Below are 20,755 nucleotides of genomic sequence, written 5' to 3' on the forward strand. Positions count from 1 at the left end.
GGAATAGAAAATGGAAAAACAGCAAATATCAGGCATTTATCAATCACAGTTCTTTTTTTTTTCTTTTTATAGCAATGTCAAAGAAAAAAACTTGAATACATTTTTATAAGCTGGCAGGCCAAATACTATTATTAGGAATATATAATATATGCCCCATTCAATCCATGTATACACATATAAATTATATATATATACATATATGCAAATAAAATCCTATCATTTTGGATACTGAGTAAATTTAAAACCTTTTTCTTGATCTGAAGCTCTTGATCACATATCTCTACAGTCATATTTTCAGGTATATAACATAACCACTTTATACCTAGACAAGCACATGTCAAGTTTCTAGTTCAGGATAATCACCTTCTGTCAAGGACTGAGTCAGAAATTCATTAGCTTTTCAATAAAAAGGTAGAGGACACCTGTCATTGGACCCAGGTTTCACAAAGGCTTTGATACAAGTTGTTTTGTTTTTAACCTTTTAGGGATGTCAGTTTGCCTATCCTAAGATGATATGGTGGAAGGGTAGAACATGTTTGTTTATTTGAACACCATGCAAATGTAGTCTAGCTTCATTATTAATACAAAATAATTTCTCTATACTTTTGTGTTGGTATTGGGAAGAATTCATTCCATTTGGTGATAATCTTTAACAGAAAGGCAACATACCTATTGCTGAATGGCTCTAAGCACTCATTTCACTTATATGAGGACTACTATTATTAAAAACAGTAGCAAATTCATAAAGTGATTATGAGGGCTAAGTAAATAACTGGAATGTACTTAGATTAGAATGGAGAAAGGCATATAGTAACCACTCAAATTTACTGATGATTGGTTACTATTACTACTTCATGCCAGACTCTGGGCTAGAATAAGTTAAAAACAGCCCCTGGCCTGTGGCCCTGTAGAACTTAGAATCATGGAATGAATGGGTTGCAAACTTCAGGACTTACCAGGCTATTCAGGACCCACAAATGTAATAAATGAGGCTAGGTTTGGGACCGTAGTACCTTTATACCACACACCTGGCTGGAGAGGGCAGGGACAACTTGACCCAGTAAGTGGTCTTCGAGGCATTCTTGCTAAATCTTGGTTTTTGAAGAAGTTAGGAACTTGGGTTATTAGGAAAAATCTCCCAACTTACAAGTACTGGCAACAAATGTCAATTGAAAAACAAAGTAAGTGCTTTATGGTTTAAAAGCCACTACGAATGGGGTGGTTCCTGGAAGTGTGTGCCAGTTTAAAACTTCTTGACATGTTGTCTGTAATAAATGTAATTCCTCACTTTTGGGGGGCAGCCCAAATAGATTACTTGTCAGTTAATCTTTAGTTCTTAGTTCCTTCACAAAATGCACAGCATTTAGGTAAGCTGGAAGTTTGCAGAGCAGAACTGAGTACTGGAGAGCATCTCTTTAAGGACCATAGAGGTGTAATTAGAACTAGGAGGTATATTAGTGTGGCCAGGACTCATTTGACAAGGGTTTAGATAACTATTTTTTTTTTTTTTTTGCCAGAGAACACAAGGACACTGTAGAGCACAGATAGGTGAAGAGTTTTAACACAATTTATTTTATCCTTAAATAATTGACTAGGTCATCCAGTGTCTGGTTTTTCATACATATGTCATTAGAGTTATGTGTCAATGAATGCTGATTTTATGTGAATCATCAACAAATTAAGGAATTTCACCAAAACCCAAATAAAAATGCCCTTTTAAACACAGCAGCCTTATTAACCTAATATGACACTGCTAGAATGGTTACAAATGATTGGTTTACTGAAAGGTGTCTACATCTCATGGCTGGTACACGATACAGGAATAGTTTTATAGCGTGCTGCCATTCTACTAGCTAAGGATTTCTGTTCAGTCTGTTTTAAATCCCCCCAGCTGGGGCCTCTTATGAGCACCATCCACCTCTATAGCGGCAAGCATTACCCCCTTTTAAGCACTAACAGCACCCCCCCTCCCCCTAAAGCAACTACTGTATAGGTTTTTTTTTTTTTTTTCCATTTTTAGGTCATTTCATTGAAAAATTGGCAATAGCAACAAATATTAGATGAAGGGCTTTGTGTTTACAGATAAAATCTTCTGTTTTGCAGTATACTGTAGTGTTTGCAAAATTGGAAAAGATTTAATCAAAATAAGGTGATACACATGCATCAAAATATTAGTATTCTGAAGAAAAAATTTTTCACAGAACTACAGAATTCCTCATTTTGGGAATTATTTAAATTTGCAGCAGATTTTAAAGATTTGCTTTTCTTTTTAAAATCAAGCTAGCAGTTTTGCATATACAAACATTATAATTGCTAATATACAAGAGTCGGTGAAGAGTCCCCCCCACCCAGAATCCCTCCCTCCTTTTCTAGGGTGAAGTCACTTGAGACCCCTATTATGTTAAATGCATTTGCAGTATTCTGTTTGTGTTCTAAGAGGCAGTGCCTTATCGACATTTATTCTATTTGTCTGTTAGAATTTATACAGTGTTATTATTTACAGCAAAACTATCGATGTTTTATAAAAGAAACAAATAGTGTTTATACCCTGACAGTTTGGGTCCAAGAAAAATAAGGCGAGCTGTTGTGGATTTAGTAATTTTAGTGTTTCTCCTTGATTTGATCATTCTATCTCCTTCTGTCTCTTCTGGCGGCAGGAATTTCTTCCTTTTGTAAATGACACCAAATTACTTGAGATAAACTGTTAACAGCATGGCTTCTTGTATACACACTGCATTGCTAATTGCACACGCGCCAATCCTGGAAATGAAAGTGAATTTCCATGCTCTGTAAATTGGCTCATGCTAAATTAAAATGTGAGTGGTTTTCGTTTTCTGTTTTTCTTTTTGCATAAAAAAATCATGCCATTAATGTGTGGAAGCAGCAAACACACACCCTTCTCCGTAAATTTTTTACTTCCTGCTGATATTTCTTCCATGAATTTCTCTACACTGGCAGTAAAAACACATGACCCTGTGGAGAGAGAAAGACAGTAGTTAGTGAGTTTAGCTTTCTTTCCTTTAAAAACAAACAAAACGCGCCTTCCTTGCTATTCATTAGAAAACCTCAGATAACCAGGGCCCACTCTTTTCTAATGGGGCAGTGAGGCTACCTGCTAAATGCCTCAGAGGACAACGCCTTAGGGTGTACTAGAAAGCTCTTGGAAGGCAATCCTATTATCTCGGTGCCCTCTGATCTTCATAGAAAATTACTTACTGTAGTTGTGGTTTTTAAGATTGAGTTGGAAAGACCCTCTCCCTGTACTAACTCTGAAGCTAAGGTTACTTAGTCAAAAGCCAAAATGATGTGACTGAGAGGTGATCATTGAGATTTCCATAAATATCAAAATCTATAAGGTCTGGGACTTTCATGGCACCAAAATTGGCATATAGAGTATCTCCATCATTTCTATAGGTTTATCAGTTCCTCACCCCCTAAAATACAACTAATATTTCGAAAAGGGGAAACAATTTCATTAATTACTATGAAATCATTTTCCACATGGACATTAAAATTAAAGACTAACTTCTACCATTGCGAAGAACACAGTTCCCATTTTTGCCTGCAATAGTTTTGATGAGATAAGTTTATTTGCGCTTTTATATGGAGGCTCCGCTGAGAATGTCTTGTCTTACTGAATGATTCCTGCATAAAGCATCAGTGCTTTATGGCCGGTCTTAATGTGTCAAAATAAATCGACATTCTTGGCAGAGAAAGTACGAAGGATTGAACTCACATGTACTAAAGCACTGAGCAACATCCCCAGCCCATTTTCATTTTGAGGCAAGGTCCCGCTAAATAGCCCGGGCTGGCCTTGAACATGAAATCCTCCTGCATTAGCCTCCCCAGTAGCTGGGATTAAAACCATGCACCATTGTGCCTAGTGAGGTTTCCATACTTCGGTGGTTTTTGTATGAATTCTTTTCCATGAAACAAAGTTCTTCCTACATGTGGTCATTTTTTTCTGGCTCAATGAGAAAAACTGAAAAACTTAAACACTTGTCTGAGAACAAGACAGCCACTGCAGAAATCCTGAGTAAGGTAAGAACGATTTTAAGAATAACCCTGATCACTCCAATACACAACTAGTTGTTCTTCACAGATCGAGAACCTTCAGAATTTTGCTTCTCTTGGGGGCCTGAGCATATTCCCAGCAACTTTGAGGTTGTTGACTTACCCCAGACAAGTTTCTCTTTAGATGGATCACCCAGGACACCTTGTCTTACGTGTGAACACATTAGAACAGCACTTCCTCATCTTCCCACTGTGGGTCTGGGCTTCCTTTTTTTGTTTTAAAAATGTTACTGACCTCCATGTCCCAGGTCACTACTGCTTGGAGCCAAGAATACCAAAGTATCATTCCTCCTTGGGTGATTTCAACACCACCCCCTCTCCCATGACTCTGCAGAAGTTCTAGTGAAGGATAGTGACTCATTTCTGTAGATCACATTACAGAGGGTGGGCAAATCCTAGTAAGAAGATCAGGATTTTCGCACCTCTGTTTCTACCATTTAATCCTAATCTTCCAGGCACCAGTCTTCTTAGATGATCCGATAAAGTTACTACCACACCACTCTCGCCATTTTCTTAAAACTGGAGAGTTGTCAGCAGTTTTCTCTAGTTACACTTGCCCCCACATTTTACACTTGAATTGGTATATAATTTATAAATTGTACTTCATCTATTATAAATATACTTTGATAATTTTTAGTAAATTTATGTAGCTGTGAGATCACTGTAACTTGAGAACTTCGATGTTTTCTTCAAAATAAATCAATCCAACTTACCAGGTTAATTTCATATTAAAGTCCTTCTCTTCTTCCTCAGTATAAGCAAATACTATCTTTCTAGAAATAATTTCTAGACTTTTAAAAATGCTGTTAGCTATGTCCATTTATATTTAGTTATGTTCTGGATGATAGTTAAAAAAAAGTGGGAGTTACCCTTATAAATCTCTTGTTCTCAATCACAAAATCAGTGTGTAGAATTGAGGAATTGGACAAAAAACTGTGTAGAATTGAGGAATTGGACAAAAAACTTTATACCAAGTACAATGTTGCACAAAAAGCATTAGAACCTTATACATTGACACTTTGTATAAACTATGACGAAAATGCCAACTGAAGGGACAGTGTGAAGGCAGGAATCATCAATGGCACTTAAGAAATAGGATTCTGAATCATCTCCCCTTGCCAGGTTTAGATAATGGATATGAGATAGACACATTTTGAGATAGACACATTTGACTTAGGAATTTTTCTTTGGGTTTGGTATGCCCTTCACATTCAAAGGCAGGAGAAACTAACACAGAAAAATCATTCCTGTTTTATCACAGTGATTTTTTTTTTTAAGAAACATTTTAAAATACAGAAAAAATAAAACCCAGCAAGTAAATGGCTTTTCATGGCAGTTGATAATTCTCAAATACTGTACTTCACATCTTCAAGTCATGTGTATAAAGGAACCTAACTTTCCTTTACAGGCAGTTTTTAGTTCCCAGCACCTAGTCTAAAAAAAAGGTTCTATATCTTTAGCAGGATCTGAAGCTCTCTGAAGTCCATCCCAATGCATTTTAAAACTTTCTATTTCCCACTATCCTTTGTTTCATAATTTCTAGTGGATTTTAAACCTGATTGAACAAAAGAATTATCTGGGAAATTTTAAGTCCTAATGTCTAGCCCACATTCCATGTGGACTTATAAAGAATTTCTTTCGATGGGGCCCAGGATACAATTTTTTAAAACCTCTTCAAATGATTCCAGTGTTCAACAAAATTTGAGAGCCAGTGATGTGTCCTGGAGAAGTGCTTCTCAAAATTTAATATGCTTATAAATCACCTGGGGTGATCCTCAAATGTGGCCTTGATCTCATAGGTCAGGGGTAAACCCAGACATTCTGTATTTCTTAAGATCCCAGGCCATTCTGATAACTGCTGGTCCACAGATCTTACTTTGAGGATCATATAACTACATGCCCAGTATCGACTTCATTGTTTTCCAACCTTTCCTTAGCTCACAATTTGTATTGACCTGCACTCCTTCCTACCTTTTCTAATCATCAGATCTTTCTCTATGTTTTAAGTTTGTTTCCAATGTAGTCTCCTTGGAAGAAGAGCCCCTTAATCTACTTTTGTGGGTCACCTCTCATTCAGTGTGAGATTTGTCATAGCTCAAGAAAAGCCTTTATCATACACCTTGCATGAAGGACAGACTTTTTTTGCTCTAGTTCTTTCTTTCTTCCCCTGTCCATCTGCCTCTTCCTTCCCTTCTCCTTTCTCTAGTTCCAGGGGTCATAGAGCCAAGAATATTTTTTTCTATGCAATAATCCTAATTATAATTATAACGAACTACAATTTAGTTGTAAAATAATTCCCAATTCAGGCAGACTTGTTCTTCAACTGATACCAATAGATGGGGCATTTCTGAGTTTGTTCTTTTCTAAAGTGACTTGTGATTAAAAAATACCCGAAGTTATAGGGCCAGTAGGAATAAAGGAAAATACTAGAAAAATATTGGCTTATAATTTTTATGTTTATTATGTGCCAGGCACTGTTCCAAAGTGGTTAACTTATTTAATCTTAATAACAAAGAGGTATTATTATCTCCCCCATTGTATATATAAGACAATAGAGTCACAGAGGTTAACAAGAAGCTCCAGGAAATACAACACGCAGTGGAGTTAGAATTGGCAGTCAAACTACCTAACTCTAGGACCTTGCTCCTACCCTGAAGCCAAGGCTTTTGGTTAATGAGATACACACACACACATATATATATTTTTAAGAATAAGAAAAATAAAAACATCCATTACAAATGAATTCTGGGAAAATAAGCTGGAGGTAAGGGCAGGGTCCTGAATTAGGAGTGAAGCAATGTAGGTCATGACTTTGCCTTCCTGGAGGAAGATTCTGGAGATGGAGGTTAAAATCCAGACCTGTCATTAACTGCAGACTCAGGGACCTTCTCTCTGTCGCATTCATTCTTTAGTAAAACAGGTATTCTCATTCCTTATTACTAATTTCCCAGTGTTACTATGAGAAACAGCATAAGGAATAATTGGAAGTAAACCATCTCATGAGGATTTCAGTGACACTGCCATTCTGACTTCTCCCACTGTTTTATAAGTGTCCCTGGCTGCTGCTTAATTCCCAAGCCTCCATCACTCAGGCCATTCAAGGTTCTCCTCTTGGTTTTTTCTTACCTCATACTAATAAGAATAGCTAATGCTTACTGAGTGTTTACTGTGGGCTTAGCTGCTACTATTAAGTAATTTACATGTATTAACTCATTTAATTCTAGAACCAATTCTGAGTTATGTTACTGTTATCCTATTGGGAAGAGGGTTATTGCTGTTCATTGAAGTTTAATTTCAAGCCCCTTCTCTACTCTACTGAGATAATAATAGAGGTGAAGAAATTAAGATATAGAAGTAACTTGCCCAAGCACACATAGCTAGTAAACTGCTAGTAAATTGCTTGGTAGGTCCATCTACTCAGGTCACTTTACTTCTAACACCTGAAACAAAGGTGGCCACATTAAGATCTCTAGCTCAGTCAGACTTGTTTGAAATCATTGACAAATATTGAGGGTACTGCACATACAGCATCTATAAAAGCTAGTTCCTCACCTGGGCTTCCTCAATCCTAAATTTGTTTTTGTGGTCTTAGGTGCAATCTTTTTGTTAATAATTACATGTAAGCTAGCAACCCTGATTGTAGGGGTGCCAGGCTAGCTCAGGTGCAGGTAAGGGCTGCGGAGTTAAGACCCCCAGACTCCAGGAGTTGGGTGAAAGCAGACTTGTGGCAAGCAGCCTGCAAACTCGTTTATTGTAGGAATAACCATATTTTATAGACTTTTTGCCCAATCACAATGTGCCACGGGGGATCAGACCATCAGGCTCCTACACAGGTTCCCTTGGTAACACTAGGTCAATTTGGGGGCAGTTGTTTACTTTCCTAGGTGGCCACAGCGGAATGCTCCTCTCTGCAGGTTTTTCTGACAGGTGTGAATGTGAGAAGGTTTTCTTTACACACTTGAGACATTCACTGCTGCCAGCCAAGAACTATGATTTCTCCCAACACCTGATGTCATCACACTCACTCCCTATGTAGAATTAATCTGATAATTAAAATGTTCCTCAAATCTGCCTTCTCCTTTCCATTGTCTTGCCCTCTTTTTGTTTCTCTCAACTGAAGGCCTTGAGTTGAAACTCTTTTCTACCACTGACTTCCTCTATGACCTCTTAAACTACTCTGAGAATGTTGTTGTACCTTAGGACTCACTCCCAAGATCATTTTCTGCTCACTTCAACTTTCTTTGTAGGTAATCACAGCTGTTCTTTAGTGTTCAAAACCCATTTCTTCAGACTCCAACATTATATGTTGAGTCGTATTTTTTCTTTAGAGTTCGAGACTTTTCTAAATACTTAGATGTCACTAAGCACTTCAAACTCAAATGAGTTCAAGCCTGTATGCCTGATGCTCATCTTAAAATCCATTTCTCTTTCACTTCTGCTTTCTCTATGACTTAGTTGCTTATACCACAAACCTGGAGTTGTTTTAGACTTAACTCTACCCCAAAGTTAATCTATCAAGTGCCATAGATCTTCCTAAAGCTATTGCTCATGTCTAGTCCAAGCCCCCATTATGGCTTAGTTGGGCTGTAGCAATAACTTCCTAACAGGTCACTTTAATTTTATTCTTCTTATCCATTCTCTAACACAGTATGCTCTCAAAATAAAAAAAGAAAAAAAAATTAGGTCAGGCTCTGGCTTAGATTTATCTTAGAATTAAATCTAATCATTGCCTCCAACTTACAGGGCTCTAAATGATAACTGCATTTCTAACTTTATCTTGTGTCTGCCTCATCCCATCTCCCCAGATTTTGGTACACTGATTTCCTCAAATATGGCAGGCTTTTTCCTACCTCGATGCCCCATAAATGCTGTATCCTTTGTAGTTCTTGTCACTCTTTTCATAGTTGGCACCACTAAGGAGGTTTTATTTTGGGGGGTACTAGGGATTGAACTCAGGGGCACTCAACCACTGAGCCACATTCCCAGCCCTTTTTTGTATTTTATTTAGAGACAGGGTCTCACTGAGTTACTTAGTGCCTCACCATTGCTGAGGTTGGCTTTGAATTCATGATCCTCCTACCTCAGCTTCCCAAACTGCTGGGATTACAGACATGTGCCACTGTTCCTTGCTCACTAAGGAGTTCTTAAATGTCTTGACTGTAGAGAGATTTTCCCTAACTCCCAAATCTGTGTACACATTTCTTTCATTGGATCTTGGACTTTATATTTTTGGGGCTTAAATTTTTGTCCCATCTCTTTCCCACTTGCAGAGGAGGAAATCTAGAAAGACAGGGAACATGGAGGTTTGGTAACTGTTGTATATGTAGCCCTTCCACTCTGAGCCAGGCAGATGGTCTTTGAGGGAATGAACAAAATCAGCCAATTTTCAACTTTCTGACCTCAGATAAAGTACTGTACTAGTAAGCTGAAGTTCTCTTGGCTTCCATATGTTTGGAGTGAGGTCCTCAGAATTTTATCAAAGGAGGTTTGGGATGTAACTATTTGTCAATGTAAGTCTTTGTCATGGCTTTGAGCTGAGGATGTTACATTGTCTGACCTCACTCATCAGCCCTCTAATGGTATCTGAAGTAAAAATCTGGAGATTGTGGATACATTAAAAATGAAGTCTTGATTTGTTGTCTTTTTTTTAAAGGACAAAAAGCTGAGTATGAAGAAATTTACCATAAGTTCCTTTGGAATGTATTTGACTCAAATTTTGCATGTGAGTCTCTATTAATGTGAGTAGTATGTAAGAACTTAGGTTTTAGATGAGTTCAGATTTCATTCTTAATGGTGGGATCTTGGGTAAATCATTTAACTTTTCTAAACATTAGTTTTTTTATTTCAAAAAACAACCCCAATAGCATTTGTTTAGTAATTAAATGAGGTAATGTATATAATGACTAAACCTACTACCAGGCATACAATAATCATTTGACAGGAATCAGTTTAATGCATGAACATTCTTAGACACTCAGTATGATAGAGCAGTTGACTGAGTATCAATAATCTTGCATCAAGTCCTCTCTCTTCCAGTCCTAAGCTATGTAACAGCAGATGTATCATCTGACCTCTGAGCTTTAGTATTCTCATCTGTAAAAGGTTGTAAGCAAAATTGGCCTGGTCTGCCTAAACATTTATTTGATGGATTACATCAAAATATTACCTTGTAAACTACAAATCAGCTTATACTATATTGAAATCCTTAAAAGAAATCTTTCCCCTTAAAACAGGATGTCTGTGACTTCATATTAAAGAAAAGCAGGTATGGGGTTTAGATAGCTGAGAAGTCAATGGTTCTAGAATGGGAAATAAAAATTTCTGAGATTTAGTCAGAGATTCAGTGAAACTGGGCAACATTCTACTTGCTTAGTTGTTTTTAAAAAAGAAACAGCTAGAAGGACTATAAAGATTCTCAGTATATTTGCAAATTATTTTTTTTCCCAGAGTATTACATTCATTGTCCAGGAATTCCAGGCAGTATTCTGGAACTCAATTCCTATGTTCATGTAATGGAAGGTAAAAACCACCCTGGAAAGTAGAATTAGACCATCTGCCATCTGACTGTTCATTCCATCTGACATGTTGTTTGCTTTATGTAGAAATTATTTTCACATTCATAGGAATTAATCTACTTGAATGTCTGTCTCCTGAGTGCAAGTGAACATGACTACTTTGTTTGCAGTACTGGAGAATCAAACCCAGAGCCTCACACATGCTAGGAAAATACTCTACCATGAGCTACACCCCTGCCCATTTTAAAATTTTGAGACAGGGTTTTGTTTAGTTGCTGAGGGTCTTGCCAAATTGCTGAGGCTGGCCTCAAACTTGAGATCCCCCTCTCTTAGCCTCTTGAGTAGCTGGGATTACAGGCATGCACCAATCATGCCCAACTCTGACAACCTCTTTACATGGTGATTATTTATAATCTTAAAGCTGCTTGTATATTCAGTAACCAAGTAATTTCTATATTAATAGAGAAATTTTAAGTTAATTTTAATTTTAAAAAGTTTAGTATCATCATATATTCTTTTGGTGTTATTTATTCACAAATCCTAACTATGTCACTGTAGAAAAATGGCCCAGGTGTAAGTGATCTTTTTGGTTCTTTCCCACTTGGAATTTGTGTATATGATTGAGTAAGTTGCTAAACTATCAGGATTGTACTGAAACTGACTGAATCGTCTTCTAGTTCATTTATCACTTAGAGTTGTTTGAATTAATTCAAGATATCAAACTCAATATTTTAGAAATCTTCTACACATATTAGTCTTTTACCAGTTTAACAGTAGAAAGTGCATGATACATGTGTTATTAGACACTGCTATACTGATGCCATCCTGAATTTTCTTTATCATCCTTCTCATCAAATAAAAAGCCAGTCGTGTCCAAAGCTAGCATCTGCAATAGTCTCTCAACATTACACTCATCCATTATTGCTCCCTACAGTTCATTCTCTAACTTGCATCTGCAGTGAGTGATGAAGAACAGATACTAGGTCATATCCCACCCTTGCCTTAAAAACCTTCCATGGTTTCCTACTGGTTTTAGGGTGAAGACCAGAATCCTTACAGAGATAAATAAATCCTGTTCATCCATTAAAACTCAACCCACACTTGACATTCTCAAGTAAAGTTTCCCTGTCACCATTCAGACCCAGGTGAAGGCCCTAATAAACATTGAGAATATGGCCTCTGAAGGCAGCTTGTTAGGGTTTGCATCCTATTTGTCATTTTTATTTACGTGAACTTGGGCAGTTAATCGCTTTGGGTCTTTTCTTTTTCCATTAAATGGGAATCATAAGGGCACCTATCCAAGAGGAGTGGCCATTAGAAGTAAATGAAGAACACACACAAAGTACTTGGGAGAGTATGTGTAGTAAATATTTCCAGAGCATCTGCAGTTATAGTTTTCTCAATGACATCAAATACTGATGTGATTGATTAGTTATGCTTAGTTACCATGTTAAGTGTTGCTTACCAGTGAATTCTGTGCTCATGCAGAAAACTTCATAGGTGGTTAAATAAGAGTGGATAAACAAATGATAAAATTGGAAGGGGGGAAATTAAGAACTTATCTGGGTCTTAGTGTGCTCACATATAAATTTAGGCATACTGAAACTAGATTATTTCTCAAGTTCCTCATCTGAGCACACCATATACCAGGATTCTTAGTAGATAGGAAACAACAAATACAAGAAAGTGAAACCTCTACATGGGGCTTAGAGGAGGATAAAAGTAGATGGCCCTAAAGACATGATTCTGCTTTTCCTTTCAGAGTTATGGGCAACTTTTCAAAATTGTTTCTTCAACCCCAAGGCCTCCCTTTTTTCCCCCCACTGCTGGGGATTGAACCCAGGGTCCTGCCCATCCCAGACAATCGCTCGCTACTGAACTATACGTCCCCAGTCCTTCTTATTTTGAGATAGGATCTCACTAAATTGCCAGGCTCATCTTGAGCTGTACTCTTCTTGCCTCAGCCTCCTGACTATTTGGGATTGTAAATGTGTGCAACCATGCCCGGCCCCCAAAGGGCCTTTCTAATTTTAGCCAGGTAGAAAGAAACAGGTCAATGTAAAAATTCAGAAAAACAACGTTAAAGGAAAATAATGTCAGCTGTAATATTAAAAATTTTAAAGAAAGTTCACTTATTGAACATTTAAAAAAGAATTAAAATGGCTGAGTGCAGTGTCACATGCCTATAATCCCAGTGACTTGGGATGCTAAGGCAGGAGGATCACAAGTTCAAGGCCAGCCTCAGTATTTAGTGAGACCCTTAATAACTTAGTAAGACCCTGTCTCAATAAAGCACTGGGGATATAGCTCAGTGGCAAAGTACATGCCTAGCCAGTGTGAGGCCTTGAATTCAAGCCCCAGTACTAAAATCAAAACAGTGTGCCATTTAGTTAACTGTTTTTTTTTTTTGTTGTTGTTGTTGTTGTTGTTTTTGTTTTTATATGGAACTTTACTTATTTTGACTTGGTACTATCTTTCAAACAAAAGTATATCCTCAGATGCTGTTAAACTAAAATGGTGAAAGCCTAATTAACACAACTCTGAAAAGTATATTCATGAGAATTATTTGTTGCTGAATATACATGGCTATTGCATTTCATAGTAAGCTCCTGATATTAGAGAACAGGAGACTCAAAAATTAATTACTTTTGTAAACATCATTTATATTTAAATTCCTACCTAATTTTTCAGGAGAAAGTTTATTAGTGAAATTTGTGTGTGTGTGTGTGTGTGTGTGTGTGTGTGTATGTGTGTGTGTGTATGTATGTGTCTCCAAAAACCTAAAAAGAAAATGAACAGCTCATTGGATTTTTCAAAGTTGAAATTCAGTGAAAAGGATGAAGGGGAAGATCTGAATCACTTTTTAAGGGAAATTTAGAAGCTTCAGAGGAATTTAAGTCCCACTCTTGTGGATACGAGCACACTTCACACCTTGACTGACCGTTCACTGTTAGGAGTGGCTCTTCTTTTCCACATGCCGTATTTCTTTCTTCGTCTTCACCTTATAACCTTCTCCCTGCTTTAAAAGGAATGTACACATTAAGATTTTGTGGTGAAAGAGTTTTAGTTATAATTTCCATTCTAGTCCCTGGAAGCTAGATTAGGATAAATGAAACTGTTTAAAGCACTTTGTTACTTCAAGTTCAAAAAGACATACAATCTGTTTGTCTTAACCACACAGCTTAGCATCATGGAGGCAAGCAAAAGCACAGTAAAGATAAATATGCGATAACTGTCCTTCACAATAATTCAGCAGGTTAGTGATACACTTTAAAAAGAAGCTACAAGAAGTTGTCATTAAAACTCGCAAGGCAACCAAACCCCAATCAAAAAAAGAAATCACAATTCATGACTTTTTAAGCCAGAAGAACTTTAAGTGATCTGTTATAATGAGACAGAAGTTTCTCGGTAAAGCACTAATCAAGAACTAAATAACATGGAAATGCTGTAGATCTGAGAAACTTTTCTTCTTCCAAGGTCTGTGGAATAACCAACTCAGTCCTCTCATTCCTAGACTAAGGAGGCATTGACTTTCCATAAAACAAGATCTTTCTTCACTGAGCGCCAGAAACACATTGCTCATGAGAATGAGACTTTTGCACAAATACTAGTTTTTACCCCATTTATAACAGAAAACACAAATATCCTTCCTGATTTTCTTGTGTAGTGCTGAGAAATTTTCACTTATTTCTTATGTAAACATAGTGCTGAGAAATTTTCACTTATTTCTTATGTAAACATAGTCTATTAAAGTTTCTAATTTTAAATAAGGAAAGGTAAAAATCTAGGAAACAAATGAAAAATAATGTTTTCTTTGAGAAATGGGGCTTTATTCGGTGAACTGTGCTGGTCAGTGATGAGTTCGGTTCTATAACTGGCACACTGGAAATAGGGAAATCCAAAGAGGGGATCCTTTTTAGGTGAAAATGTAATTCAGATTTCCCTATAGAATATGTTGGAAAGGGAAAGTGTATGGATCTGATATGAGGAATGTGAACTGAGCTTTTGCCACCCAGTTGTTCAATTCCTGTCCTTTGGAGTGTCCTCCATTTCCTAGGCAGGCACTCAGCTCAAGATCCAGTCCTGGTCAGGGCTTGGCCACTCCTGAAGGGTTTTTGGGTGGCAAAGGGGTTTATCATCTTCCTCTCCTTCAAACTGGCATATTCTGTCAAAAAATAAATAAATTCATCTTTGTGAAGATAGTAAAAAATATATAACATTAAGGAATGTTAGGAAGAAAAGACTTTTAATTTGACCCTGACCAAATGCATATGTCAAAAGCAGCAAATGCTTCAAGCTGCCACACTGCAGATGCCAGTCCGTTAGCAGCTTTTTCTATGGAGTGCACAAAGCTTTTATCGTCTACTTTTTCCTTGGCAGTCCCTTTCCATTACCACTTCATCCTGTTTTCTCTCTTGTGGGATAATTCGTCTTATTACTTTCCGAGTGATCTGCAGGAAGCAATAGTGAACAATAGAGATTTTTCTGTTTCAAGAGGTGACACTATAGCATGAAAATAACGTGTTTTTAATGCAGAAAATTTAAATTCCAAGAGAAGCATAAAATCTCATTGATTATTAATTACTTTTCTGGTGATGAGGTTGCCTTCTTCATCAGTGAATTGCTCTTCTGTGACAGATTCACCAGGAATGTTTTTTGCTTCCTCTCCCTAAAGGATGTGGTATAGAGGTTAGCAACATACTAGAAGGAGAGATCTCCACACCACTCCAAACACCACACACATGCTCCAGAATTTGGGAAAAGGCAGTAGTGAATTCTACTTGCTACTCCAATGTGAGGGGGAAAGACTAGCTTCACCGATGGTTACTGGCAGCCAACAACCTTCAAGCATTAAACCTCAAACATCTATTCGAGCATGTATAAGAAAGACAACAACAAACTGCCAAGAAGGAAGAATCTGGAAATATATAATTATAGAATGCAGTCACACACACAAACACCAAAAGACTTTGTTGAAAAATTTTAGTCGATTACGGCTCTGACTTGATTGTCTTACTGAGCGCAATCTTCCTTCTTTAATCATTCCACATCTCTCTGGAGATTTTGTAGATTAAGTTTTGTCTCATTTATCACCCTTGTTAGTTTCATTTAAAAATTAACTTATTAAGCGTATATATATATATATATATATATATACATATATATATGTATATATATATTTTGTAAAAGACTTATGAAAAACGTTAAGGGTACAGAGGAAGTCTTATTTTTATTTATTTATTTATTTTTGACAATTCTGGGGGTCAAACTCAGGGTCTTGTGCTTGCTAGGCAAACACTCTACCACTGAGTTACAACCCCAAAGTCCTAATTTAGATTGAGCTTTTCACAGGTCTTATGATAAGTGAGGATATATGTCTCAAGACGACATAGTTTAAGAGTACTACTGTGAAGTGAAGGAGTCTTATGTGACAACTGACTGTCCAAAGTAGGGGGAAAGTTATAATATTAAATTCTTTTGGTACTGATTTTATCTTTCAGTTAGTAACTGGATTTAGAAGAGGGAAACTCTTAAAGTTCTTTTTCTGGTAAGTTAAAATGGAATAGATCATAACTCCCAGGCTGGGCTCATATTCTCCTGCTCATAAGCAGCTTAGTGGGTTCAGATGGCTCCTAATATTGCTTCATAGTGCTATGATTATATAAAAAGACAAACTGCACAGAAAACAGAACTTGGACTGTATCCATATTACCTGCTTCACTAATATTCATCTTCAGATTTGTGCCACTTCCAGTTTTGAGGAATAAGGATAAATATCTTAAGTGGGAACTTGTGTTCCAGGGACCTACTGACCTGTTGGTCAAACTTCTTGTGAAATGGGTACAGTGTGCGGATGTGGTTTTTCTGGGAAAAACAGCAGATCACAAGGACAGCTACATCCCAGTTTTTTCAGTGTTACTGGCATGGGAATGATAGTGGCCCTGATCATTTTGTCAGTTCCCAATGGTGAGAAAAATTCTGATTACTTCAAGTCACAACCAGTAGAAAGGTGACAGAATGAAGAGGAAAACACTTTTTGTTTTGCTAATAAAATTCTATTCTTTTATTATTACAAAGTGGCTTTGTATTCTTATAGATCATGGGTGTAACATATGACTCATTTTGCCTCATGTGGTACAGGTGGGAAGAAAATAAAATGTTTCTCGGGACTCAGGTTTGGTTCATCCTTAATTTTGTTTATGACTAGCTTTAAGTAACACAAAAGAGGGAAGAATATTGGAAAATGTAGAGATTTCATATCTAAATGCACTATGATTGGGACTAAGTATCTTATGGGAATGTTATTTATATTTTCTATTGTTGGTTTCATATATTTGGAAAAATATAATTTTATTTAAAAATAGACATGAAGGGGGGATGACATTTTACAGAAAACAAGTTACTAAGTATTATGCATAACCCATTGTTATATTTTAAGAAATCCATTACCTGATTTATGTACTTATTATATATCTATATATATATATTGTTTTTACATATATATATGTAAAAACAATCTGAAGCTCATGTGCAGTGGCTACCTCTGAGAAATGATATGGGTAGAAAGAACTTCACATACTTCTGAATTTCTTGATTTGGGAAAAAACATATGTAAACTCTTATTTAGAAAGCCAGTAAAAAATGTTGAAAAATTGAAATAAAAATTCAGGTATTTAACTCATCAAACTTTGCAATAGTTTGGTTGTGAGTTGGTTTTAACAATCACTGATTCTGCTAAGCAAATAATGAAAATAAGCCCACAAGATAGGTTAATAACTTAAATTGCTTTTAAGCATTTGAAATCACTATGGAATTATGAAATTATATAGAAATAAATGAATACACTGATGAAATTTCAGCATCCATAATGGGAGAATTTGTTAACTCTTTCCTAGAGTTCTGAAAAATAGTAGATATGTTTTTAAAAGTCCACTTATGAAAGTGAACAGAAAAATCATAAAATTATACTGTCACTCCACTTATTGTATAAATTCAATGCCAGAAAGACTTGCCCAGATTGTGGCAATGGAATCCTTAGCACATATGCTGTTTTCTTTGGGGGAATACTTCCCAGGCAAGGCTAGCTCAGGAAGGCATGGAATAACCCAAAAGAGATTTCAGTGCTGAAATGCTGGTGGATTACTGTGGCCATCAGTGTTAACTCTGCTGGTTCAGTGCAGGGACAAAGACCATCCATGAAGTAGGTTAAATTCTAGCCCTACCAAATAGTTTCCACCAATGAGAGTCTAACTCTGCCCCCTTATGTACTACTGGAAATGTCTGAATAGCCAAGTGCCTGATTTAGCAAAAGGTATTCCTTTGTTTTGTTCTGGAAGAGAACTATAGTGTTGTGGGAAAAGCACTTCACTATAGGGTTAGGGATCTGGTTCCAGAGCTGCTGCCACCCAGCTGTGTGATTTTGAGTAAATCAGTTCACCTCCAGTATCCAGTGTTGTGATCAAGGAAAAAGATTAATTTCAGTCTTGATGACACCTTTAGGTCCTAACATTCCATGTTTTTGACAGATGTGATTCTAATGTCATATTTACCATACACTAGTAGTCCTTGTGCTCTTGTACTTTAGAAAGATACCACCATGTGGAGTAAAGAGAAAAGCAACAGATGTGATTCTTTTCAACTGCTCCAAAAATCAGAACAGAAAAAAATATTACCTGAAAAGGATCTTATATATATAACAAAGTACTTTTTATTATGCCTGTAATTTTGAATAATTGTAGCTATTCTTAGCCTTTGATTTCTTCATCACATATAAAAGGCCTTTCTCAAAGCTTGTTTGTGATTTGTTATATAATGCTCTCCCCAGTTATAAAACCTATTCTCTGATGATTTCACTCATTTAACCTAACATTACACTAACATCAAGAAGGGATATTTGAGGAGAATTGGACTCCTCTGCTCCATGAAGCCAATAGCATCATTTGGTATTTTGGTCTTAATATGTAATATTAATGTGGGTTTAAGCTTAAAAGACCAAAATATGTAATATTAATGTGTAATATATAATATGTATTATATAATATCAATATGTAATATTAATATGGTATATATTAATCATGTTAAGCCCAAAGCACCCTTATAAAATAACTTTAAAGCTGATTTTTAGTATATGTCTAGAATTCTAGCAGGGTGTTAATGTCGCTGTTGTTTTGGGTTATTTTATTTTGCATGATTGTTTTCTTGTCTTGGAGGAGAGTCCACTTCTATTAGGGGCAGCTATTATTAAAGAATGAAATGAATTTGGATGCAACCTGAGTATGTCATATGTTAAGCATAAAAAGCAAGTTATAAGATGCTGATTATATGAAACCTAAGCAAAGGGTATGGCTTTAACACCTTCAGAAAGATGCCTTTAACACCTGAATCAAGCATCTCCTTCCCAACCCACAGAACAAATGACAGGTGATTATGAGGATTTTACTCTCTAAGCAGGTTGAATCCTTACAAATATGCTAGGCAGAATCATTATAATTATGCTAGACAGAAATTAGTAATATTTCCAAAGAAGCAACTGTTGGTTTATTAAAGGCACCCTATTGATACCACAGTTGATTTGGGGGACAACTCAAAATTTAGACTTCTGTTTCCAGAATCTTGAAAAAGTTGTATTACAGTGTCTTCTTTCATCTGATCTTTGTGAAAAGCACAAAGCAGCAGGATTAAGACATTTTGGATATGTAAGCCAGCTTCTCTACTCTCTGTTGGGTCTCCTAACACTTTGGGATTGGATAAGTTTGATAAACTATTTTCAATGGACAATTCTTGTTCTCTCTAGAGCTACTAGCCAAAAAGCCTCAAGTTATAATTGACTTCCTTGTTCTCTACACTCAATTATTCTAACCTCAAGAAAGATCTCTCTAAAGATAGTAATGAACAAGTGGCATAATGCAAGGAGCATTTTCGGGGACTTGACCATGTATGAGGTCAGGGCTTCAAATATTCATAGTGTTTTCAACTGTGCTATAGAAGGGTGGAATTATACTTTTCTAGCAAAAATTGTCTTCTATACTTAAAACTGCAGCATTTATTTTCAGTGCATGTTAGTATAGTTAAAAACCTATTTCAGGGTTGGGGGTGTAGCTCAGTGGTAGTGTGCTCCCGTGCACGCATGAGGACCTGGGTTCAATTCCCAGTGCTTAAAAAAAACAAACAAATAAACAAACAAAAACTTTAAAACACCTATTTCAGAAATTTTTGCTTGACTTGGGTTGTGTCACATATATTCATGCCAGGCTATAACCTAAAATTTGCATAATGAAGACTTGATTTTCATTTAAAAAATTAAGGCAGCAGGAATTTGAGAAGGAATCCTTTTCCTTATTTCATGATCTTTCTTCTTTATCTTACCTCATTTGACTGAGGTTTCAAGTGAACATCTCATGTGATATGAACTACCCTCTCACCAAGACAGAATCCACCTCTACAAGAATTCTCAGATAAAATTAGAACCATCAAGTCAACAGGCCTGTATAGAATACTCACTATCATGCAACATGGCTTTTTAAGATTTTTGTAAACTTTCAAGTGTTTAAAGAAACATACACAGAGTCATTTAGTTACCAAGCATGCTGATTTTCAAAACCACATGAAAGAAATTTCTAGTAATATAGCAGTGGCCCATAATGATCTGGCTGTGGGATACCTTAATAATCAAACGCCGGCGAATAACTCGGGTAGTGACTCTCCGTTCCTCCTCTGAGCTTGAATCACTCTCACTGTCTCTTAAGTCCTGATAAATGCATTTTTAGTATAATTTTACCATCACATTTAAAATAAAAGACATTCTGAGAAGGGAAATCAAGAAAGAATTATTTACTTGTTGTTTTTCCCCTACCAAGGATTATTATGATATATGTTTGAGAGAATACTAAGATAAATTTAAGTGGAAGAAAAATTTTGAGCAGCATTCCAATTAGTCTGTATATGTGTGTGTATACATGGATGTTTACTGTTGGTAAAGATCAAGGTAATTAAATCATAATTTATTAAAAATAATTATAGAACCTTTTGGCTTCTGAAACTAAAAACTATTAGTCTGAAGAAACTTTTATTTCCTTTTCAACTAGTTTTAAATATACATTTGCCTTGAATGTATTACCTTATAGTCTGGGTCACATTTCGCTCAATCTACCAAGTCATATTTCCGA

The 20,755-nt window shown here is 36.3% G+C and overlaps 1 protein-coding gene across 1 annotated transcript in view; it reads right to left on the minus strand.

Annotated features, from left to right (window-relative positions):
- Positions 1-1,545: 1,545 nt before the first annotated feature.
- Ank3 (ankyrin 3) overlaps positions 1,546-20,755 on the minus strand; it is a 320,745-nt gene continuing 301,535 nt past the window's right edge. Inside the window, 2 exon segments of the mRNA XM_047553901.1 lie at positions 1,546-2,973; positions 13,521-13,608. Of these exon segments, the coding sequence (XP_047409857.1) occupies positions 13,540-13,608 (69 nt within the window). The 3' untranslated portion in view covers positions 1,546-2,973; positions 13,521-13,539.

This window comes from Sciurus carolinensis, chromosome 5 (assembly GCF_902686445.1).
Source record: "Sciurus carolinensis chromosome 5, mSciCar1.2, whole genome shotgun sequence".
In the NCBI taxonomy this organism is placed as follows: Eukaryota; Metazoa; Chordata; class Mammalia; order Rodentia; family Sciuridae; genus Sciurus; species Sciurus carolinensis.